Source organism: Xyrauchen texanus, chromosome 37, assembly GCF_025860055.1.
Source record: "Xyrauchen texanus isolate HMW12.3.18 chromosome 37, RBS_HiC_50CHRs, whole genome shotgun sequence".
Taxonomy (NCBI): Eukaryota; Metazoa; Chordata; class Actinopteri; order Cypriniformes; family Catostomidae; genus Xyrauchen; species Xyrauchen texanus.
This window is the reverse complement of record NC_068312.1, coordinates 15,180,495-15,205,420: the sequence shown is the minus strand read 5'-3', so window position 1 is coordinate 15,205,420 and position 24,926 is coordinate 15,180,495. Positions and strand designations below refer to the sequence as shown.

General features: G+C 36.9%; 2 protein-coding genes across 4 annotated transcripts; both read left to right on the top strand.

Annotated features, from left to right (window-relative positions):
• Window positions 1-714: 714 nt before the first annotated feature.
• On the top strand, window positions 715-4,665 carry LOC127631329 (transmembrane protein 233-like). The gene is made up of 3 exons (XM_052109426.1): window positions 715-1,051; window positions 4,270-4,404; window positions 4,567-4,665. Exons 1-3 carry the CDS (start codon window positions 860-862, stop codon window positions 4,576-4,578), a joined length of 339 nt encoding a protein of 112 aa, XP_051965386.1. The 5' UTR covers window positions 715-859; the 3' UTR covers window positions 4,579-4,665.
• Window positions 4,666-7,081: 2,416 nt separating this feature from the next.
• LOC127631325 (5'-AMP-activated protein kinase subunit beta-1-like) lies at window positions 7,082-24,492 on the top strand. Of its 3 annotated transcripts, none has more exons than XM_052109420.1 (8): window positions 7,082-7,215; window positions 7,643-7,799; window positions 11,705-11,856; window positions 14,045-14,138; window positions 14,252-14,366; window positions 14,466-14,599; window positions 18,602-18,670; window positions 18,796-24,492. In XM_052109420.1, exons 2-8 carry the CDS (start codon window positions 7,650-7,652, stop codon window positions 18,871-18,873), a joined length of 792 nt encoding a protein of 263 aa, XP_051965380.1. In that variant the 5' UTR covers window positions 7,082-7,215; window positions 7,643-7,649; the 3' UTR covers window positions 18,874-24,492. The 3 variants fall into 3 exon arrangements, with proteins under 3 accessions (XP_051965380.1, XP_051965379.1, XP_051965381.1); XM_052109419.1 differs by having other exon boundaries at window positions 7,116-7,215; window positions 7,609-7,799; XM_052109421.1 differs by lacking the exons at window positions 18,602-18,670; window positions 18,796-24,492 and adding an exon at window positions 14,701-15,924 and having other exon boundaries at window positions 7,116-7,215; window positions 7,609-7,799.
• Window positions 24,493-24,926: the final 434 nt, after the last annotated feature.

Here is a 24,926-nt window from a genome sequence, read left to right as displayed (position 1 = left end):
TATTTAAATTGTAAAGTGTTGTATTAATCTGCTTTTAATTTTTGCTGGTTTTAATTTGTAAAAAATCATTGTACAACAGCATCCTTTTCCTGTAATACAGTAAAAAAAAAAATTAAATCGGAAACAGTAGGTTGACTTTAAGTAAATTCGGTCAGTGCTAACTGAAATTCGAAACACTGCCCCCAGTGGCCAAAGCAGTAAGTGTTGGAATGTGATGCAAATGGGATTCCATGATTTTGGGTTAAATATGATAGGACATTTCCTTGACAGGTTTCCCACCTGCATTTGTAACGTGTGATGCAGCTTTCATCCTCAGAGCTTCACTGTTTGCATTCTCCTCACTACTGTAGCCTACTTTGAGAAAACCGTGGGAAAATTGCCAGTGTGCATTTCTTGGCAGCCTTGTAATGTGATTTTGGGGCCATTATCCATTATAAGTTGTAACATTAACACTCACTTCTCCCTTTGAAGATAATGGTAATATGGGCAAGTAGTCAGACCTTTTTCTCTCTGCTTGCCTCTCCTCTTACATCTTACATCGTTTTAAAGTCTTGCACACATTCTCTCTCTCTCTCCCTCTCTCTACTTTTTCCTTTCTGAAGTGGGATAGTGTTCAGCCCCAGTGGTAATTAGGTCATAAGCCGTCTCTGACTCACTCAACTTTCTCATCCATCGCCTCTTACACTTACTCAATCATCGGACATCCCCAAAGAGTGTCTTCTCTTTCCTTTTAGTTTCTCCTCCTGACTTTCATTCAGTTTCCTGAGCTTCTCCTCACATCTCTTGTAAATGTTCTGTCTCACCATAGTCTGCTCCTTCTTAACTTACACCGCTTGATACGCCTGGTTTGTTTTGCATCATGAACCCTGGTATTCAACAGTCAGATGGAAAGGCAAAGCGCTCTATAGATGGGAGTGTTGATCACAGTTTGGGAAGGGGTGTTGAGGAAGAGGGGCCACCGCCGCTGAAGAATTACATTTTTCTGACCATTTTCACCTGCTTTTGCCCAGCATGGCCTATCAACATTGTGGCATTGGTTTTTTCTCTGATGGTGAGTAGAAAACTTAATTAGTCAATAACTGAATTAAAAACAATTACGTTATATTTAAAATTTATAGCAAAAAATTGTTTAAAGTTGATAAAAAGACAGACATCACACTGTGAAAAGTGGATAAAAGCAGTTGTTAAGAATCTCTTTCTACATGATCTAACCATTAACCATTACATTCATTGGTGTAACCTAACGTATTAATGTTGATTCCAACATATTAAATATTATTAAAGATAATTTGGACATTACTACATGTTTTTCTTACAAAACATTTTTACAGTACACTTGCCTTTTCAAACTAAACTTTATGAAATACTAATGGTTTGGCCAGCGCTACAGAAGGCAGAGATAAAATATTGATAAAATATATTTTCCTTTAGTGTTGTGTTTTTGTGGGTTTACGGTCCTGTACTGGAGAGATTATGATACCTGTGGCTTTGAAATCTGACTAAAACTAATGTACTCATGCTTCATATAGACTGATAAGTGTTATAAATAGCCAAGCCTCAAGTATCTTTGCAGTAAACTTTTGTGGCACTCCCACACATGCAAGCAAGACTGCATACACTCTCACACACATCTCAAACACACCCTTTCCCACACATTCACTGCAGATGTGCTTACTTGCACGAGGCACGTGGAAAGTAGAGATTATGATGACACTTAAAGAAACTTAAACAAAACAATTTTAGGAGAATATCTCAGCTCTGTAGATACATATGTACAATGCAAGTCAACTAGGTCAAAAATGTATAATAAAAAAGTACTTAAATATTGATCTATTTCTCACCCACACCTATCATATCACTACTGAAAACATGGATTTGACCACTGGAGTTGTATAGACTACTTTTATGCTGCCTTTATGTGCTTTTTAGGGCTTCAAAGTTTTGGACCCTGTTGACTTGCATTGTATGGACATACAGAGCTGAGATATTCTTCTAAAAAATTGTCGTTTGTGTTCAACAAAAGAAAGTCATTCACATCTGGGAAGGTATGAGGGTGAGTAGATGATTAGAGAATTTTTAATTTTGGGTGAACTATTCCTTTAATGTTGCAAGAGCTATTCTTTTTAAATTGCTCAGGTTGTTTCTACAGTTACCGTTTATTTATTTATTTTATTTTTTGCAGTAGATGAGTAGAGGAAGTTTTTTCAGTGGTTTGCTACCTGACTTTTCACACCTTAACCTCAAAATGTGAGACATGTATACACAGCATCTCATTTTCACCTTAATGTCAGTACTCCATGTGTTATTTTTGTTATGAATATACTTTATAATTGGCTTTAGAGGAATAACACAATATGTGGACACCAGAACACCACACCCAAACAGTTTGTGATTGTTGAGCACGTAGTTACAAACCATGGGCATTTATAAAGTGTTGGACCTCCTTTTGTTGCTGTAACAGCTTCAACTCTGCTTGGAAAGCTTTCCACTAGGTGTTAGAGAATGGCTGCATGGATTTGCAGAGGAGCATCAGTGAGGTCAGGTGTTGATTTTGGATGTTGGCCGATGGGGCCTGTCTCATATTCTTGCAATTTATCTCAAATATGTTGAGTGGGATTCAGGTCTGGGTTTTGTGCAAGCCAGTCAAGTTCTTCCACACCAGACTCAGTAAACCATTTTACTGGTGGCATCCTATGACAGTGCCATGTTTAATGTCACTGAGCTCATCAGTACACCCCATTCCACTGAAAAGGTTTGCCATGAAAAGAAAATTCCATGGCAGTATGCTTATTTTATACACTATAAAGTAATGAGTGTGGCTAAAATAACCAAACCACTTAATATGTAGAGTGTGTCCACATACCTTTGGCCTTACAGTATTTGCACAATGTCAATTTCTATATTGAGTTTGTAAGGTAGAATGTGGATTGATTCATGGAATAGGCTGATTCATCCACATTAAGACATGAAGATGTATCACCAGTTGCCCATTCCCGTCATAGATTTACCCTTTATTTAAACAATCAATCTGTGCTTCTCAAACAGTAGTACCAGTCCAGAGATAGGGGGTCTGAATGAGGCAAAGTGCAGAGGTTTGCAGTGAAGAGCAACACCTCCAGTTTCAGTTTGACTCCGCCACTTGTGTCTCCCACACAGTAACGCTACAGGGCTCACTGACTACAGCAGCTGCAGCTGCCACCACGAAGGCTGTAAGAAACTAGATGAGCATCACAAATCACGCAATCCGCCTCATTGCCCTATGACCCACCGGGGGGTTTATGCAAACTGTATCACTGTCAACAGTGGTTAAGGCAAAAAAAAAAAAAAATGAATTATAGGTGCAGAGATTTAGTACTTAAACGGATCTTTGTCTCACTTTCACAACTTTTGCAATCATTTCCTTAATATTTTTGTCATTTTACAGTAAAACTGTCTAAAACATCCTTAAAATAAGATCATACTTGCTTTACATATTTAGTCATATTTACATAGAAACTAAAGTGTGCAAGAAAATAAGAGGGTTTTTTTAGAGAATACATTTTTTTAAAAGTGGATTATTCTTTATTGGCAGTTTCTTTAGTTTTTAAACCTCAAATAATTTAGTGTGATCTTTGCTAAAAAAAATAAATAGAACTGGGCAAGAAATAAACTTAATTCAAGATATAGTCAAAGAAAGCATTAATGCAATTTTGCTTCTCAAGTAAACATGTCTTGTTTTAAGAATGTTTATGTATTTTACTGTCAACAACAAAAAATAAGATAATTAAATAAAAATGTAGCCTACTGTGTATTTCTTACACTTCATGAACTTCCATTTATACCTACTTCCATTTACATTTAGATGACCGCCTCATTTCAAGTAGACTTTTTGTTTCAAATGTTATCTCAACATGAAATCCATCCGATTCATCTGACGCCAGATCATAATTGTCATCCCACTGTACGTGATTTAGTGCCAGTGATCTATGTCCAAGTCTCGGTTTGCTGTCTGAGCTTATTAAAAGGGCAGAAATGAGACTGGCATCATCACTATGTTCATCACTCACTGCTGCCTGCTTTATGGGCCATGAGGTCAAGTTCTCACTTGGAGACCTGCCCGCATCTCAATATGCTAAAAACAAATGCATATATGCCAAGACTTACAATATCTTATTTCTACAGCACCTGAATTTATTTATTTTTATCTTAAAAAAAAACTAATAATTTGGCAGATTGTGCCAACTCACTTTACTATTACGATTTCTCAGTTTCTTTCTCCTTCTTTCTCAGTCTCAGAGCAGTTATGATGCAGACGACTATGAAGGAGCTCAGCGGCTGGGGAGGAAGGCTCTTCACATGGGAATCGCTTCCTTAGTCATTGGCCTATTGATCATTATGATCTACTGTATTGTCCACTTCACCAAGGTACCTATCTGCACAAAGTTAGGGTCACTTTTATAAACATTAAGTATTTGTCAAATTATGAGTTATAAATTATATTCCTTTTGGTAAGAACATATCTGCTAAGAAAACAACTGTAAATATAAAGGTCTATAATCACCTTCTTTGTTTATATCAACTCCACAGAATGCAGTCTGATCTTGAAGAGATGAGCAAAGCTGGAAATTATGTTGTGAACTGGTGGCGATCAGTTCCAGTGAACATGAGAGGACACTGTGAGCGCTAAACCCAGAACGTGGTTTCACTGGGGTGGCGCCATGTGCTTGAACCATCCTGGATTTATAAGTTATCAACATTTTGAAATGGAATGTATAAAAAGGTCTGTATTTGCTAAAAGCATGGTCTAAAGGAGTCTGAAATACAGAAAATCACTTCATATTCATATCATACCATCGTATAAATATTTCAGAGTGATGTCATTTATTTGTGCATCTATGTTGAATATAATGGCACCTCAAATCGTGTAAATGTGTATATTTTAGAGGTGTAAATTATGTTTGTCCTGAAACATGCTAAAAGAGTTATATCTCCCAAACAGCTAACTGATGCTTTAAAAGACAAATGAAAAAAAATCTATGTTGTATGTATGGATGTAAAATAACATTTGTGATTGCATTTTATTTTTAAGAGAAAAACAAGAAGAAATGTCTGAAATGACTCAGTACACTACATACATGAATGTCTGTCGCAGATTTATAATGCCTTATAGCAGGCACCAGTGCTTAAGGATATTAGGGTACAACAGGGATAAAGGCTCTGTGGGGTAAAATGCTCCATTGATTTTATTTCCTCCCAAAATGCTAAATACAATCAAAATCTGTCACAGCACTTTCCTAAACACTTGTTTGTCACTATACACTGGAAAATTGTCCTGATCCATGAGATCTTTGCGTGTGGTGTCTACAGGCTGATTTTGAGGCAATTTGATCTCATTTTTATAATTTTTTAAAATGTTGCAAATGTATGTAGTTAATGACAATCCCTGAAATTAACACATTTCTTTTGAGACATAAAACGTATTTATTAATTTTGTTGAAGTTCATTAAATCAAAAATTTTTCAATAACTGTCCAATAAGTGAAAGGATAGTATTTGGAGTTAAAAGCCCCCTGTTGCAGGGGCTAAAGGCCCCTATTAAACACATTGGGGGTGTTAAAGTGGGGGAATAGATTTGTATGAAAAATGTTCAAAGTGGGCTCACATGACTGATCCCATCACAATAGAGTTCAGTTTGTTTATAGAATACTTCAGATGTAATAAAATACCAAATGTGTTTGAAATGAACAGGAAATGTTTGACTTTTTCTGAAGTTTATTTTGAGTAAGCATCATCCTAATTTGTTACTCAAAAAACATCTTGCTGTCTCAAAATGATTTGCATTAGTTGACAAATTTTGCACTATAACTAGTCTATATCTACTATACCAATGAAATATCACTTTAAACTCCCTAAGGGTCTTTTACCCCAAGTGTGGGGTACATTTTATTTAACTTGATTTTAATAGAAACAACCATTCGTTTTTATTATTTTTCACACAAATAATGTTGCTCTATCAATATTCAATAATAAAACAGACGTTTTGATCTTGATACATTTTGTGACCAGTTAAAAAGCCAACTTTACTTAAGCGGTGCTTTAGCCCCGTTGTACCCTACACTTTCTTACTCTTACTGTCTCTACCCATAGCCCTGCCTCTCCTCCTTTACACCCAATGTAATCTGCAGCGTTTGGCGTATTATGTATTCTGATATGTAATATTATAGCTAGCTAAGGTTAAATATAGCTAAATCTTTCTCCAGACTTGGCAATCAGAGCAAACAGCTACATGTTACAACTGAACATAAATATGTTCCGCTAGCAGAAGAATTTTACACTTTTTGTAAGGGTCTTGCTGACGAGTTTTCATTGTACCTTAACATAAGGGCTCATATTTACAGCAATCATTTATAGTGTCATTACAATCAATCTCACTTAAATTGCTAACTATTTTATTTTGAGGAGGTACCCCACTGGTGGTCTAACTCTCTCTTGTTCACACCCATGTCTGTGTTTATTGAAGCAATCACCAGACATTTCATGACTCTGTGAAACTTGATAGCCGTGAGAATGTCGCAAGATTCTGAGAGACACACATTCAAACACAGCTGGTTGATTTCATCAAAACAACACAGCCCAAAACTGTCTAAAAATATACAATCATTATTACTATTATTATTTGTATTATTATTATTGGTGTTGTTGTTGTTGTTGTTGTTTTGCTATTATTATATTTAAAAATATAAATAATAAAGATGATAAAATACTGTATATTATTAGTAAATATTGCTTAATTGTTCATGTACATTTATGAATATTATACGCTCAAAAATATATATTTATCCTATTTTAAGATTTAACTATTAAAATTTCATAACGAAATCTCATCCAATTGTGCAAAGTTTATTAATATTTAATGAATACAACTTTTAATTGTTTTAATTTTTTTAGTTTGTGCCAATGTAGAAATTAGTACAATTCTACTGATATTTTTTAAATTGCAGTGTATATAATTAAAATGACGTATATATATGATTTTATGATATATAATGTAATCATGTTCTAGTGATAATTAGATGAAAATAGACATCATTTTCTGTATCATGTCTGAAGCATGTTTATTTCCCTCGTCCTCAGCAGCAGGCGGAAGAGGTGTGCTTAACCTTTTTTACCAGACAATGTGAACATGGCGTTATGAAAGGAAATAACTACGAGCAACGGGCAAATAAAGTATTCTGAGGTAAGATAATTAATCATAAGGGAAATTACCTCTGTCCGACATGAAACGGAGATAGACTGCAGTTGTTAACGTAGGCGACACTTACAAGCACGAAAAATCTTTACGAATATGTCAACATATCTCCAAAACAGCATTTTCTTTTGCTTTGTGAGTATTTATGAGGTCCCCTTCAACTGTAGTGGCAGCTATATTATTTGCAATCGATAAAACTGCTTATTAGCTAATATTAGGTGAATGTATGCACAAACAATCCGTAAACAACGGCCAAAGGTCACTTCTTCCATCTTGTATGTGTACTGCACTGTTTGGCAAGAATTGTTCTTAAAAGTGTTATAAGTTAGAGCAGATGCATGATCGCTAATAAGAGGACTGATAAAGAAAGCTGTTGTTTAGAATCAGAAGTCTCATTGAAATGCATGTAAATAAGGAGCAGTATGGGGAACACGAGCAGTGAGAGGAGCGGAGCGGCTCAAGCGGAGAAGGCGCAGAGACGAGAGTGTCGCGGCGCCAAAGATGGAGCTCGACCCAAAATACTGATGGACAGCCCGGATGACGGGGACATTTTTCAATCCGATGATGCAAAGGTGACGAAGCTGGTGTGGTTACATTGAAGCATTAAAGTGAAACAAGTTCTGGCAAACTTTGGACACACCAACTCATTCTTTATTACTACCCATATCAAAATAGTTAATACTAGTTATGACAACAAACTATTAAAAGAATAGTTCATCCAAAAATTAAATTTCTCTCATTATTTACTCACTATCATGCCATCCCAGATGTGTGACTTTCTATCTTCTGAAGATTTTGTTTTAAGTATCTCTGCTCTGTGGGTCCATGCAATGCAAGTGAATGGTGTCCAGAACTCTGAAGGTCCAAATGACACAAAGGTATCAAAAAGTAATCCTATGACTCCAGTGGTTTACTAAATGTCTTCTGGAGCAATCCAGTCGGTTTGGGGTGAGAACAGACCAGAACATAATTCCTTTTTCACTGTTCATCTTGCCATTGCATTCGAGCTTGAAATCATGATTGCCAAGGAGACTGCTGTCAAGATTTATAGTGAAAAATGAGTTATATTTCAGTCTGTTCTCACACAAAACCAACTGGATCACTTCAGAACATTGATTTAATCACTGGAGTTTGATGGATTATGTTTACACTGACTTGATGTGCTTTTTGGAGCTTCAAAGTTCTGCTACCATTCAGTTGCATTGTATGGACCTACAGAGCTGAGATGTTCTTCTAAAAATCTTTGTGTTCTGCAGAAGTCGTACACATCTGGGATGGCATGATGGTGAGTAGAAGATGAGTCAGTTTTCATTTTTGGGTGAACTATCATTTTAAAGTAATGCTCAATAAAAGTTAAAGGGATAGTTCACCCTAAAATTAAATTCTCTCCTCATTTACTCACCCTCATGCCATCCCAGATGTGTATGACTTTTTCTTCTGCTGAACACAAATTAAGAATATCCCAGCTCTGTTGGTCCATACAATGCAAGTGAATGGTGACCAGAACTTTGAAACTCCAAAAATCACATAAAGGTATCAAAAGGTAATCCATGAGACTCCAGTTGTTAAATCCATGTCTTCAGACGTGATATTATAGGTGTGGATGAGAAACAGCTTAATAATTAATTCCTTTTTTATACTATAAATCTACTTTAAAACAGCCCTTCTATGCATGTTCACATTACTTTTTCTTCTGTTGTTTGCCAATTTGCATTATTTGAGCATTTCGCCAACTACTGGGCTGTTGTGCAAATATGATTTATTCTTTTCCTTTACTTGATCACTCCCTTTTTTGGTTTTCCTTGTTGCCCAATAGGTGGCGATATTTACAAAGAATGCAAATCTTTGAAATATTCTTTCTTATTTAAAAAAAAAAGGTATTATAGCATACCTGTCAACACTCCCGTTTTTCCCGGGTTTCTCCCGTTTTTTAGCCCTATCTCCCGGACCCCTCCCGGTTTGTTATTTCTCCCGGGAAACTCCCGTAATTTGCATGGCCCAAACTCCTTTATGAATAATCGCCGATTATTATTATTAATCGGACCAATATGTTTGTCTAATGTTGATCAGTTGCCAGATTGTATTAAATGCATTATATTCACACAATCCACACACCATTTACAATCTCAACCCATTTGTCACCTCAACCTGGCAACCTAGTATAACCCAGTTGCGCAGTCGCGGAAAGTTTAACCCAAAGCGAGCCGATAGACATGATGGCAGGTGAAGGCGGTGTCCCCGAAAAGAAACTGAAGTACAATTGTAAATTTCAACAATGTTGGACGCAACAATGTACGTGCATCTTACCCAGTCATATAGACAACCTCCACGCTTTTTGTAAGGTATGTCGCATTGATTTTAATGTAGGCCACGGCGGAAAAATGACATTAGCCAGCACATTAAAACACAGCGGCACCATCGCGCAGATGAGGCACGTAAGGGCACACAGGCGATCTCATCCTTCATCATGAAAGGACAGACAGAGAGTTACAGAAAATCGCATGAGCATGAATAACAGCACTCTTTGCTCTCTCCTATCCTGCAAAATAAACCACACCGGTTTGGTTTCAAAATACACTCCGTCCAAGAGGGCACTGAGAGCAGCAAAATCTGCCACATACAATTACAACACTTCAAAAAAAAAGTGAGCACATATTCATGTTTACAAAACATACTGTACTTATGTTTACAAAAGAGAGACAGTTATTGATGCTCAAGGAATGAACTGTAAATAAATGTGTTAAATTAGTTTGTACCACAGTGTTATGTGTTTGTACCAGTGTTAAAAACTGTGATGTTTTGTTGTAATAAAATGACAAATAAAAAAATTAAGAAATATTAATAAATTAAGTTATGTTTTCATTTATGGGTATTGCAATGTAAATAATACACTTAACACGTGCAGTACACTTAACAGCATGAGCCTACCTCTTACAGCATGAAGAGGTAGGCTCATAACAACCCCCCCAAAAAAAATCTCCCGGATTTTGAAAACCAAATGTTGACAGGTATGTATTATAGTTAAAAAATAACTTGAATATTGATCTGTTTCTTACCCACACCTATCATATTGTTTGATATGGAAGTTACCACTGCAGTCATATGGATTACATTTATGCTGCCTTTATGTGCTTTTTGGGGCTTCAAAGTTCTGGTCACCATTCACTTGCATTGTGAGGACCAACGGAGAGGAGATATTTTTCTAAAACTCTTTATTTGTGTTCTGCTGAAAAAAGAAAGTCATACACATCTGGGATGGCATGAGGGTGTGTAAATAATTGTTCATTTTTTGGGTGAATGGACTGCATTTGTGGCGTAATGTTGATTACTACAAAAAGTAAGTGGGGGATAGTCCATAAACATTAAAATACTCATAAATAGTAGCCAAAAGATGTAAACAATGTACGTATTTATATGATTTTAGTGTGATTAATTTTGCAGGTTTGATCAAATCAATGCGTTAACCAGGTTACAGGGTTTATCAGTTTTATGTCATCATGACAACAAGTTGAAATATTGGGAATAACTACATAGATAAGGTTAGTAAATTATTTTATTACACTAAAATCATGTTAACATCTATAATGTTTATATCTTGTGGCAATACTTATTTTAAACTGTGTTTTTTTACGTTTATGGACTGGCCCCATTCACTTCCATTGAATGTGACAATGTTAATGTGAGTTTTTTTATATATATATATATATATATAAAGAAGGTCGCTGGTTCGATCCCCACCACCATTGTGTCCTTGAGCAAGGCACTTAACTCCAGGTTGCTCCGGGGGAATTGTCCCTGTAATAAGGGCTCTGTAAGTCGCTTTGGATAAAAGCATCTGCCAAATGCGTAAATGTAAATATATATATGTAAATGAGGGAGAGGGACTATCAAAAATTATTTTATGGTTATAATCAAAATGCCACAAATGCTGTGAATTGAGCATAAATTATATTTGAGTCCGGAGCATTCCTTTAAATAACACAAATGGAAGTGTGGGAATTATGTTGAGACCACATACACAAATCAAAATAGTCTTATACTTAAGTTTCCTTGTAGTAGACACTCTTTAACTAAATTACAGCTTCGACTTCAATCTTTTAGGCCAAGTCATCCATTAAAATATATATAAATATATATATCATTATATTTGTGTCAAGAAACAACAGTCATGTGTGTCAACTTTTGACTGTTCGTGTATGTTTTTTCATAGTAAATTAATAATACATTTGGATGCTTGTAATTTATAAGAGGTGTTCTTGACACGTTTACTGCTGCATAAAAAAAAAGTGTACTTTAATGCTATTAATGTCAGCACTTTTCATTCATCAGCATATTAGTTTGGCAAGTCACAAGTTAATTACGTATGTAGGAAGACAGAACAGACATCAGCAAGCAATAATGGTCATACAATGTGTTTATTGGTATGAAATCTTGCACCACTGCTTATTGAACACACCTCCATCTTTCCTTCTTTCAGGAGTTTCTAGCCTGGCAACATGATCAGGAATCAGATTCAAAAGCTCCACCAGAGGAAAGGCCCACGGTGTTCCGCTATAATGGTCCAGGAAAAGAGATCTACTTGTCTGGCTCGTTTAATAACTGGGCCAGCAAAATCCCTTTGAATAAGAGGTGAGTCCTGACAGACAGTAGATCATTACATGTAATTGATTTCATCACACTGAAATCATGTTAGCATGTTTACGTTTTGCAGCTATACTTCTGAAACGGTGTATATTTTTGGACTGGCCCCATTCACTTCCATTGTAAGTGTCTTACGGTATCTGTATTTTTTGCATTTTTGGAATAAACAATGGAGTCAAAGGTATTTTTGGTGGTAATCAACATTATGCAACAAATGCTGTCGATTAACTCCGCAGGTGTTGAACCCAGAATATTCCTTAAAAAGACAGTAAGTAGGCTACCTTGCAATGTATTTAAATCTCCAACACTAGGGGTCAGTGTACACACCAAATGATGTAGTCATATGTAAAACCTTTAGGCTGAATATTCCTGAATGGAAATCAGGAATAAATAAAATGCATTTATAGAGATTTGTTTAAGATATTTTACTTTAGGAACCAATGTCCAGGAATTCATTGTTGTTGTAAAACACATGTTCACAGTCAACCTTATCTGAACATATAGTTTTAGTCAGAAGTTTACATACACTTAGGTTCAAGTCATTAAAACTAATTTTTAAAACACTCCACAGATTTAATATTAGCAAACTATAGTTTGGCAAGTCATTTAGGACATCTAATTTGTGCATGACAAGTCATTTTTCTAACAATTGTTTACAGTCAGATTGTTTCACTTTTAATTGACTAAATCACAATTCCAGTGAGTCAGATGTTTACGTACACTAAGTTAACTGTGCCTTTAAGCAGCTTGGAAAATTCCAGAAAATGATGTCAAGCCTTTAGACAATTAGCCAATTAGCTTCTGATAGAAGGTGTACCTGTGGATGTATTTTAAGGCCTAACTTCAAACTCAGTGCCTCTTTGCTTGACATCATGGAAAAATCAAAATAAATCAGCCAAGTTCTCAATCAAAATTGAGAACCTCCACAAGACTGGTTCATCCTTGTGAGCAATTTCCAAATGCCTGAAGGTACCACGAAGGTTCATCTGTACAAACAAGTATGCAAGTATAAACACCATGGGACCACGCAGGATCAAACTGTTTAGGAACGAGACGCATTCTGTCTCCTAGAGATGAACGTAGTTTGGTGCAAAAAGTGAAAATCAATCCCAGAACAACAGCAAAGGACCTTGTGAAAATGCTGGAGGAAACAGGTAGACAAGTGTCTATATCTACAGTAAAACGAGTCCTATAGCGACATAACCTGAAAGGCTGCTCAGCAAGGAAGAAGCCACTGCTCCAAAACCACCATAAAAAGCCAGACTTACATTTTGCAACTGCACATGGGGACAAAGATCTTACTTTTTGGTGAAATGTGCTCTGGTCTGATGAAACAAATATTGAACTGTTGGCCAGAATAACCATCGTTATGTTTGGAGAAAAAAGGGTGAGGCTTGCAAGCCGAAGAACTCCATCCCAACCATGAAGTATAGGGGTGGCAGCATCATGTTGTGGGGGTGCTTTGCTGCAGGAGGGACTGGTGCACTTCACAAAATAGATGGCATCATGAGGAAGGAAAATGATGTGGATATATTGAAGCAACATCTCAAGACATCAGCCAGGAAGTTGAAGCTCAGTTGCAAATGGGTCTTCCAAATAGACAATGACCCCAAGCATATACCTCCAAATTTGTGGCTAAATGACTTAAGGACAAAATAAGTAAAGGTATTAGAGTGGCTATCACAAAGCCCTGACCTCAATCCGATAGAAAATTTGTGGGCAGAACTGAAAAAGCGTGTGCGAACAAGGAGGCCTACAAACCTGACACAGTTACATCAGTTCTGTCTGGAGGAATGGGCCAAAATTCCAGCAATTTATTGTGAGAAGCTTGTGGAACAATTTAAAGCCAATGCTACCAAATACTAACAAAGTGTATGTAAACATCTGACCCACTGGGAATGTGATGAAAGAAATAAAAGCTGAAATAAATAATTCTCTCTAGAATTATTCTGACATTTAACATTCTTAAAATTAAGTATTGATCCTAACTGAACTAAGACAGGGAACGTTTTCTATGAGTAAATGTCAGGAATTGTATTTAGTTTAAATGTATTTGGCTAAGGTTTATGTAAACTCCTGACTTCAACTGCATCATTATTTGTATAAAGAAACACTGTTTACCAATTTTTCTGTCTCGCTTTCCCTTACTGTTTTTCTCTCTGTATCTTTTTTCCAGTCATAATAATTTTGTGGCAATAATTGACCTGCCGGAGGGAGAGCACCAGTATAAGTACTATGTAGACGGACACTGGGCATTAGATCCCAAAGAGGTGCAGGAGAGAACATTTCTGTATTTTACAAATGGTTATACTGTATTAACTTATAGCGACCTATTTGAAAGCCTTAATCTGCCATTAAGTTTCAAAGTGGCATTCTTTTCCAGCCCTTTGTGACCAATAAGTCAGGTGTTGTGAATAATGTAATTAACGTGAGGAAAACAGACTTTGAGGTATTCGACGCACTGAAGACAGACTCTGAGAAATGTGCCGACATGTCAGGTAACTCAAAATCAATGTAAATGCAATAAACCTCTTTACTGTGAAGCATCAGAAATAAGCTATTAGTTGTGATCCTTGTGGTGCGCTTGTCTCTGTCAGACTTGTCCAGCTCCCCTCCTGGACCTTACCACCAGGATCCCTACTCAACCAAATCAGAGGACAGATTGCGCTCTCCCCCCATCCTTCCACCACACCTGCTGCAGGTGCTCCTCAACAAAGATACTGGAATCTCTGTAAGTAATTTTCCTGAACATATATTTTACTGTTGCTTTTGCATTCTAACAGAGAGTAGAAGTCTGTCCAGGACTGATTTTTTTTATCTCGTTCCCGCAAGATTTATCCCTCTTCCAGACTACTACATATGGTTCCCACCCTCTCCTACTCTTCTTTTAGTTTTCTGAACATAAGTCATTTTTATTCATAAATTTTTTTGGTCATCTTAAAATTCCAAAGCACCTTAAGTTACATAATTTATACATAATTGATGTCAGACGGTCAAACACACTGCACACCAAAAAATTAGGGCTGTCGATTTAATGCGTAAAAATTTTTCAAAAAATAACGCGCTAAAAAAATTAACGCAATTAATCGCAATGCTTTCCTGAGAAATTCCTGAGAAATGCAAGTTTGTAGTACCACCTGTTTACTCCAGAGGGCAGTAAGTGACCTTTCAGCTGTGTGAGCAACACACAGTTTATTACAGTGAACAAAACATGAACAACCCATCAGTGGACACACAACACAAACATGCGTGACGTTCTTGCGTTCAAAACACTTGAAGGAGCGCAAATGTGAACCAAGGGATCTCAAGATGTGTTTAAAGATTGAGTATTAAACTATATTTAACTTGACACAGTGACCTAAACATTTAATTTTTTTGACGCAACACAACCGAGACACTACACAAGCATGTCTGATGCAGGTCGTACAGTCTTTACCTCACAAATATTTAATTACCAACAAGGTTAAGGAGGTGTCCTTTAAACTGTTACACTGTTTTTACCCAGTCAATCTTTATTTAAGAAACATGCTCCCTGAAATAGATCCACTTTGCTCCTTCAGTAATGCTGTAGATGAATCTGCCCCTCACCTTTTTTGGGAACGTGTCCACACTGTAGTATTTTGGAGAAGATTTTGTTTGTTTGTTTGTACCTCTATTTGAACTAGTTTTTCTTTGCTTTATAAAGATGTTTTATTTGGTTTTCACAGTTTTGATTACTTAAATTAATATTTTTTGATTAATCTGTTTATTTTTATTGCCAAGTGTTTTTATACATTAGTTTAAATTTATGTCTATAAAGCCCCTATTTGCACTTTTTTGTAAAGACTTGAAATATTATTTAAAACTCTTTGTAACTCCAACAACTCCAAAGCATTGTAAAGCATTGCACTATGATATGAATATAAAGTCTTGACATTATTGTAAAATATATCTGTAGTATTGTGTACTATGTATACCCCTGGCTTGTTTCTAAAAATAAATAAAATGTCTGACGCAGGTGTACATTGACGGGTCCTTAAACAAGCTCTCATAATAAATCTCTGACTGATTGACAAATTCACTTGTGAAATGGTTTGCTGTGAATTGTGTGCCAATGATTGACTTATGATCAATAATATGGTAGTAAACAATACATTGTTATATTACATTGTATGTATAATACATTCTAAAGCCGCTATTTGTATTGTCTTATCAATGATTAACTCTTCTGCCACAAGAATGTAATGCATTTAAATAATCTGAATATTTTTTTATTTTATGTATGTGTGTATATATATATATATAATATATATATATAGATACACTCACCTAAATGATTATTAGGAACACCATACTAATACTGCGTTTGACCCCCTTTCGCCTTCAGAACTGCCTTAATTCTACGTGGCATTGATTCAACAAGGTGCTGAAAGCATTCTTTAGAAATGTTGGCCCATATTGATAGGATAGCATCTTGCAGTTGATGGAGATTTGTGGGATGCACATCCAGGGCACGAAGCTCCTGCTCCACCACATCCCAAAGATGCTCTATTGGGTTGAGATCTGGTGACTGTGGGGGCCATTTTAGTACAGTGAACTCATTGTCATGTTCAAGAAACCAATTTGAAATGATTCGAGCTTTGTGACATGGTGCATTATCCTGCTGGAAGTAGCCATCAGAGGATGGGTACATGGTGGCCATAAAGGGATGGACATGGTCAGAAACAATGCTCAGGTAGGACGTGGCATTTAAATGATGCCCAATTGGCACTAAGGAGCCTAAAGTGTGCCAAGAAAACATCCCCCACACCATTACACCACCACCACCAGCCTGCACAGTGGTAACAAGGCATGATGGATCCATGTTCTCATTCTGTTTACGCCAAATTCTGACTCTACCATCTGAATGTCTCAACAGAAATCGAGACTCATCAGACCAGGCAACATTTTTCCAGTCTTCAACTATCCAATTTTGGTGAGCTCTTGCAAATTGTAGCCTCTTTTTCCTATTTGTAGTGGAGATGAGTGGTACCCGGTGGGGTCTTCTGCTGTTGTAGCCCATCCGCCTCAAGGTTGTGCGTGTTGTGGCTTCACAAATGCTTTGCTGCATACCTCGGTTGTAACAAGTGGTTATTTCAGACAAAGTTGCTCTTCTATCAGCTTGAATCAGTCGGCCCATTCTCCTCTGACCTCTAGCATCAACAAGGCATTTTCGCCCACAGGACTGCCGCATACTGGATGTTTTTCCCTTTTCACACCATTCTTTGTAAACCCTAGAAATGGTTGTGTGTGAAAATCCCAGTAACTGAGCAGATTGTGAAATACTCAGACCGGCCCGTCTGGCACCAACAACCATGCCACGCTCAAAATCGCTTAAATCACCTTTCTTTCCAAACATTCAGTTTGGAGTTCAGGAGATTGTCTTGACCAGGACCACACCCCTAAATGCATTGAAGCAACTGCCATGTGATTGGTTGATTAGATAATTGCATTAATAAGAAATTGAACAGGTGTTCCTAATAATCCTTTAGGTGAGTGTATAAAAATGTTTAATATTTAAAGATAACTATGTATAATTATTTCATTTATATATTGAATTATTGTTATATTAGGGGCTTTCTCAGCAAATATTTGTATATGTGATTAATCGCAATTAGTTAATCGGGACACCATGCAATTAATTTGATTTTAAAAAAATAATCGATTGACATCCCTACAAAAAATGCTTACACAAATGGATGAAAGCATCAATCATAGGGATGGTAGTAGCCTATTCTGAGTATTGCTTATATAAATTATTTTATGCAACCAGTTTAGAGGGATAGTTCACCCAAAAATGTAAATGCTCTCATCTTTTATTCACACTCATGCCATCCCATATGTGTGGCTTTCATTCATCTCCAGAACATAACGATTTTTAGAAGAATGTCTCAGCTCTGTAGGTCCATACAATGCAATTAAATGGTGACCAGAACTTTGAAGCTCCAAAAAGTATGTAAAGGTTTGATAAAAGTTATATAAAAGTTATAAAAGTGTTCAGCAGAAGAGTCATATGCATCTGAGATGGCATGAAGGTAAGAATATTATGAAAGAATTAAAAATTTGGGGTGCACTATCCTTTTAATATTCTGCCCACCATAACATTATTGTGCTAATAAACATGATTACTGTTAGACAGCTGTCACACACAACCTCACGTTTGCCACCAGCTGAATTTGCAAAAAAAAACTAAAAAAAAATGTTAAAGGAGTAACAATCAATTGAGCAGATGTGGATTCTTCGTCACAGCCTAAATATAGTTTTGCAGTTACTAGTTGTCGTAAGATTAGATGTTCCATTATGTTTTTAAAGAGATAAGAAAACCTGTGGTTGGAAATTTCTTAGTGTGTGCAGCTTGAAGGCCCCATTCACACTGCCAACAACTCACAGCAAAAACATCAGTGACCTGATGTCATTCATTTTCAACAAGAGAAAAGTTCCACTTTATGCAAATGCAGTGTGACATAATGGAGCTCACATGTTAATGCAAGCAAGCTTTTCCACTCCAGAATATACATTTTTATTAGCATTGCAACTGATTCACTGTCAGCATGGGATTGACATTTACACCCATTACTAGGGCAACCAGAACAAAGAATGCCTACAAGTGACCAACCAGCACAGCGACTGATGACATGAAGCAACAAAGTCGGCCGGAGGGTGAATGGAGCAAAAGAGAGCAATGACTTTAACTAATGTGTTTGTGCTTTAACAGTGTGATCCCACTCTGCTGCCTGAACCAAACCATGTGATGCTCAACCACCTATATGCCCTGTCCATCAAGGTTCAGTAGCTTCTTTAACTTAAAGAGGAGATTAATTGAAGGGAATTCTGTTCTTGTGTCTTGTTGAGATGACCAGTATATTTCGGTTGATATTATTACTGAGCATGTATTTGCTCTCCTCACAGGATGGTGTGATGGTTCTCAGTGCAACACATCGCTACAAAAAGAAGTATGTGACCACACTGCTGTACAAGCTTATATGACCAAATTCAACCTGTTTGAACTCCAGAACAATTCTCTCTGCTTTCTGTCTGATACAGTCTTGTACATAAAATGTTAACCATCAAGGAAAGGGACCATATCTGTCAAAGCTCATGTGTCTGTGTAAGCTTGTGTGTTTCTAAATGTCAGGCAGGTTGCTGGTGTAAACCAGAATCATCTTCCAAGTTTGTCTATCAAATTTAATGCATTTGCCAAATGTAAAAAAGGTATACAGTATATTATTGCTGAATTGTTTTAGGCTTTTCAGTATGTACTAAGCTGCGTTTTTGGTCATAAATGTGCCTTGGTTGAATTTTTCTTGACCTGCAGATTTACATGATTTTTGAAATTAGTAATTTTTTAATATCATCACTCCCACAAAGTTTCAATGAGCTGGTATAATAAAGCAGTGGCCACTGTTAGATTGTGGGTGTGATGTGATATCAGCAGGTGACAGAGTTCTGAGTCCTGCTAAGCTCAGTGTTTCCCATTTATTACCTTGACTGTGGCGCCCGCTGGGATGTCTTCAACCACAAGTTATTTTAAGCAAATCCAAATCACAGGGCAGAGAAACCACATGGTGCATTAGAGAAGAACTTCACATGAGACGATTCTTGCCATATGTAATTGCTAAAAGACTAAACCATGCTCTCAGTTGATGGCACGTAACGTCAAGGTTTTGTTGCCAGTTTGTAAATGTGATTGTTTGCTGCAAAGCGTGGAACTGCAACTCGGTCACACTTACTGTACATACAGCAGCCTGAAAAGAAGTCAATCAAAGTTAGTATGAGCTATTATGAGAAGATATCAGACCATTTGTTATGAAAGCACATGAAAGGTGCTTTATTACCGAGCAGGTAACCTTTCCTCTGGAGCATGTGAAGTCATAGACCTTTAGATGTGGCAGTGTTTCCATGGCCGAATTTTTCTACTGTCTCTATAGCAATTATCACTTGGAAGTTGACTTGGAAGCACCTACACATACTATTAATATCATGTAAGGTTAGTTACCAGTGGCCAGTTACTTTGACTATTTTTGCTCCGCTAAGGGAGTTCTCTACAATCACTCAGACAATCACTCACAGAATTACAAGTAGATGCAAATCTTCACTTTTATGCTGATGATTTTGTAGTTTATGTAGTTTTGATGTAGTTTATTGTTGTGCTTCTAACAGGGTCCCCAGGTGTCCTGGAAAACCTGGAATTTTGCAATGTAAACAGTACAAATGGCCTTTGAAAATTGCCTTAGAGAATTTACAAGTAGCTTTTGGAAACTTTCCTTGAAATTACAAACACTAATGCCTATAAATGTATTTAGGAGTCAAGTAAAATACTTTTTAATCAGCAACTTTGGGGCATCAGTGCTTTAATATAGTATATTAATCTTAATTTTGCTTTGTTTTATTTACCATATTTTGTGTACATCTTTCTACTTTTATATTCATTCTTACAATGGTTTATGCTGCCATTTTTGTCTGATCTTTCACATAAAATAGATTTGTGATCTCAAGAGTTTAACCTGTTAAAATAAGAGTCTAAATACATTTTTTAAATAAAAACAAACAGTGAAGCATCCCAGTGGTGTTACACTAAATATCAGGGCTCTCTGAGCACTGCTTGACCAATCAGAATACAGACATAAACCTAACTGTTTATAGTTATTGTTATATACTGTATGTTGTCAGTCTTGACATCCAACCAGACAGAGAACAATGGTCTGAGCAAATTTTATTCCTTACCTATCTACAGCATATTTATGGGTTCTACTTTCTCTAATTCTACACCAGCAGCCATACTCATTGTAAATGAAGGGGTTCATCCCAGGCTTGACTCATGTGATCATCTTCCCAAACTGCCACAGCCAGGGCACATGGCAACACTCCACCATGGGTGGCACAGACTGGCGCAAGCACAGCAAAGAATGTTGCAGAAACATGGATGCATTTCCCAAATAGAGCAAAAATGAACACTGTCAATTGGGATTCAACATTCAAAAGTGTTCATAATTAATTTCCTTCATTTGTGCTTGGGAAGCCAAGGGAACAACAAGGAAATGGGGTTAATTAGCTATTGCTACAAAATACGTATTTACATTGTAATCTACATTCTTGTAGATGATTGAAAAACAAAACAGGATTATTATTTCTGCTCACTGTGCATGATGCTCATTCAGTGATTATTTCAGTTTGAATCAAGTAGAATCACACCCACCTTGTTAGGCCAAGAATCTGTGCTTTTTTTCAATTGGATTTCTAATGTGACCCTCAGATAAAAAAATCAAAACCCAAACACACATTTAGATTCAATACGAATGCACTGAAGATCAATTTAACAAATGTAGCTCACATGTTAGTAGTAACACAAGTCCGGAGAGTTGCATTAGGGTCAGATGCTTCAGTGTAGCCGCAGCTTTTTATACAAAAACAGGAGCAAATGGGCAGAGAAAGGAAAATGCTATGTTACTGAAAGGAGGACATGGCAAAATCTGCTGCTAAAATTGGTGGCTGCAATCATGAATATCACTTACTTTGAGATTTGAAGTTAATAATCAATGTCGATGGCAGATTGGTTTAATGGAGTATGCAACAGATCAGTTGCCACACATCATTAAACAAATACTCTTAAAAAATAAAAGAAAGATGGAATGCTCTAATAGTATGCAACATCAGATTGCTTTATTTCCCTTTTATAGCATTTTGTTTTCATACACTAAAGTGAATGGTTAAAATTCAAAATCACACATTGTAAACTAAACCCTAACACTAATTTTTTAAATACAATAATACACTAACACACAATACACTATGTTTACCAAAACACAGCAAACATCAAAATCAAATAATTATTCCAAAACACTAAGTATGTTTACTTCCAACAGGAACATTTAATCAGTCATAGCACAATGTCATAAAAACACTAACATCAGATGGAATTACAGAAACTGCATTACTTTATATGTGTCAGGTCTGCCCTTATACTATAGACAGTATATTGTATTGATCATGGATTGTGTTTTGCATTGCAGTTTTTTTTTTTGAAGCCTCTCTGCATTTTTGTTTTGTTGGGTTTAGTAAATGTGTGCATTTTGTATCTTTTGCTGCAGAAATTCAGTACAAAATATGAATGACCCATCTCAGAGTCGCTTTATAGAATGCACGGTTTATGAAAAAAATAAGACAGAATTGCTGCAGTAAAGGCTTTATTTGCAACAGGACATTACTGTAAGATAACAAAAATATGCAATATCGCTGCCATTTATTATTTTAAAATACAAAATATACAAACAGAAAAAGCCACAGAAGAATAAAAAAAAAGGCAAAAATGCAACAATGCTTCTGCATTTGGCCACATGTTCTCATCCACATCACACCTGATATCTTCTCTTGCAAGGCATCTGGGAAAAATCTTTTGGCATGTCTTATCCACCCCTGGCAGTGTTCAGCTGTGATGTCTTGGCATGCAGCATCCATTGCATCCAGGAGGGGACATTTGGTCCTGTGGACGAGGGTCAATAACCTTCCATCTCCAGACTGTGAAAAACAGCCTGTTTCAATGGGGTTGAGGATATGGGGAGGAAGGGACAAGGAGTAGGTACATCATCCTCGCATGGGCTTCAAACCAGTCTGTGACTGCAAGGCAATGGTGGAATGCCACATTGTCCCATGTAATTTTGGCAAGTGGTCTCCCACCTGTCCCATTTCTTCCTCTGGCACCAGTTTTATTGAAGATCTTCTAAAAACAGGAGAAGGCGGTCGGTGTTGTAGGGGCCAAACTGATATTTATGCAAGAGTGCACTGTTGTTTGAGATTGTGGTGCACATGTTGATGTTGGCTCCTCCCTGGTCCTGCACGGTAACTGTGGCCCTTTTGCCAATTATGTTTCTTCCACACTGACGCCTTTTCGTCAAATTGAAGCCAGCCTCGTCAATGTAGATAATTTCATGTAGGACTTGATTGGCCTCCAAATCCATGACTCTCTGAAAGTAATCAGACACTGTGTGTGTAAATGCTTTGCTTTATACCTACTATATGTCCTACTGTACTCCAGGTTTATAGAGTAGTTTACTGCAAAACACACTATGTATAGTACAGTAATGACTGTATTGCATAACCTTACCTGGACGTATTGGTTACGGAGTTCTTTGATGCATTCACCATTCCTTTCAAAAGGAACTTTGAATAGTTGTTTCATTCGGACTCTGTGTTTAGCTAGAGTACGAGAAATGGATATTATGCCGATTGCTGCAATGTTCCCAAAGAGAAAGTTGTCCTATACAACTCTGGACTGATTGTCCTTCAGTTTTATTTAATTGACAGCAATCACCATGTTGACAATAGCAAGTTCCTGTTCTTCTTTTAGGATCTTTACTCTGCCCCCTGAGAGAGGTAGACGTTGAATCCTTAGAGAGACAAAATACAGTTACATATTAGAGACTGGAGGCATACAGGCACTGTAATACATTGTAAAATGATTTACACTTTGCAGTAGGAGAAGCCCTTATACAACGTCCTACCTGTTGGTTTCTCGAAAAATCCGGACAATGGATGCCACTGTGTCCCGGCTGAGATTTGGCTGTACTTGTTCACCAGCCTTTCTGTATGATAGCCTGTGGTTTATGACATGGTCTATGATAGTAGCTCTTATTTCATCAGTTACCCTAGCTCTGGCCCTTCTTTGAGCGCCATCACGCATTCTAACTCCTTGCCCTTGTCCCACTCCTCTCCCATGTCCTAGTACTTGTCTTCCTCTCCCTTGACCTGGTACTCATCTTCCTCTCACTCCTGCAGGCATTTTTCTTATTTTCTTTGTGTTGCTCTATATTGTTCCTTTTCCACACAAGATCAGCCCAAAGAGGTCCTCTTTTACTCTATACCATATGGTCATGCAATTGAAAGAACCTCAACACCTGAGTGTGTTTCCTAGATGGTAATCAACTGTTTCTCAGTAGCAATGGGATAAAATACAGGGGATATATTTGTGTTTCAATTCACAATGTGAACAGCTGTTCACTTTGACTTTAGCCTATAAGTTAGGTTTAGAACATGATGTTATATGTTCTGACATACAGTGTGAAAGCATTTGTAAATTTGGCATTCAAAATCCATTGTTTTGGTCTTGGCTGAGCTTGTGTATAAAAGAAGTTCAAGCATTTTAAATGTGTGTTAACTGTATTCTTTTTGTGTCAAAGCAACAATAAATGTGTTAATTGAATAGCCTACACAGACGGATGTTGTGATAACTGTTAAAAGTATTGAAAACTTTGTCAAAGCGATTGTAAACAACTGTAATATTCTTGTGAGGCTCATACATGGACCAAAGAGATTAGCAAGGATTTTCAACACAGGTAGCCAATCAACACTGCACATTGTGGATGTCTGCTCAACACATGCAGCTTTCAAACTGGGGTCAGGGTGTCACAGAGAAGTGCTAGGGTGTGAAGAAAAACATGTGCAAAGATTTCAGTGGGGTGCGAGTTAATAAGTTGACATTTACCAAATTTGAAATTGTTTCATTGTGCATTCTAAAGACTGATTGGATATTTTTTCATTTGGTTGGTTTATTTTATTCTATTGACTGCCAATTTTTACAGTAAGAAATAAATAAAACAATCTGCATGTAGTTTTGTGAGTAAAATATTTCTTAATTATTTCTAAGTGTCCATCTTTCCTTCATTGCATTGTCTTAACATATCATACACTTACTATTTTTCTCAGTCTTTATACATGAAATGTATAGCTGCCTTTACTGTATATTGTAGGAAGGGAGTCCCTTGCAAGGGGATGATTGTTTTGGTCTTGGCTATGCACCTATGCACGCAAACACCTATGCACGCATGCTGTTTGTTGACTTCAGCTCAGCATTCAATACTGTCATCCCAACTAAGCTAATAGCCAAACTTGGAGACCTGGGCATCAACACCTCCATGTGCAACTGGATTTTGGACTTTTTGACCAACAGACCCCAGAATGTTCGATCTGGCTTCACCTGCTCCACGTCCATCACACTCAACACTGGTGTACCACAGGGCTGTGTGCTAAGCCCGTTCTCTACTCCC

Bases quoted from the DNA above. Each gene is read 5' to 3' on its own strand.
- LOC127631329 (XM_052109426.1), top strand. From the start codon at position 860: ATGAACCCTGGTATTCAACAGTCAGATGGAAAGGCAAAGCGCTCTATA. The intron at 1,052-4,269 runs GTGAGTAGAAAA...CTTCTTTCTCAG, and splicing joins CATTGGTTTTTTCTCTGATG to TCTCAGAGCAGTTATGATGC.
- LOC127631325 (XM_052109420.1), top strand. From the start codon at position 7,650: ATGGGGAACACGAGCAGTGAGAGGAGCGGAGCGGCTCAAGCGGAGAAG. The intron at 7,800-11,704 runs GTGACGAAGCTG...TCCTTCTTTCAG, and splicing joins TTCAATCCGATGATGCAAAG to GAGTTTCTAGCCTGGCAACA. The intron at 18,671-18,795 runs GTTCAGTAGCTT...CTCTCCTCACAG, and splicing joins TATATGCCCTGTCCATCAAG to GATGGTGTGATGGTTCTCAG.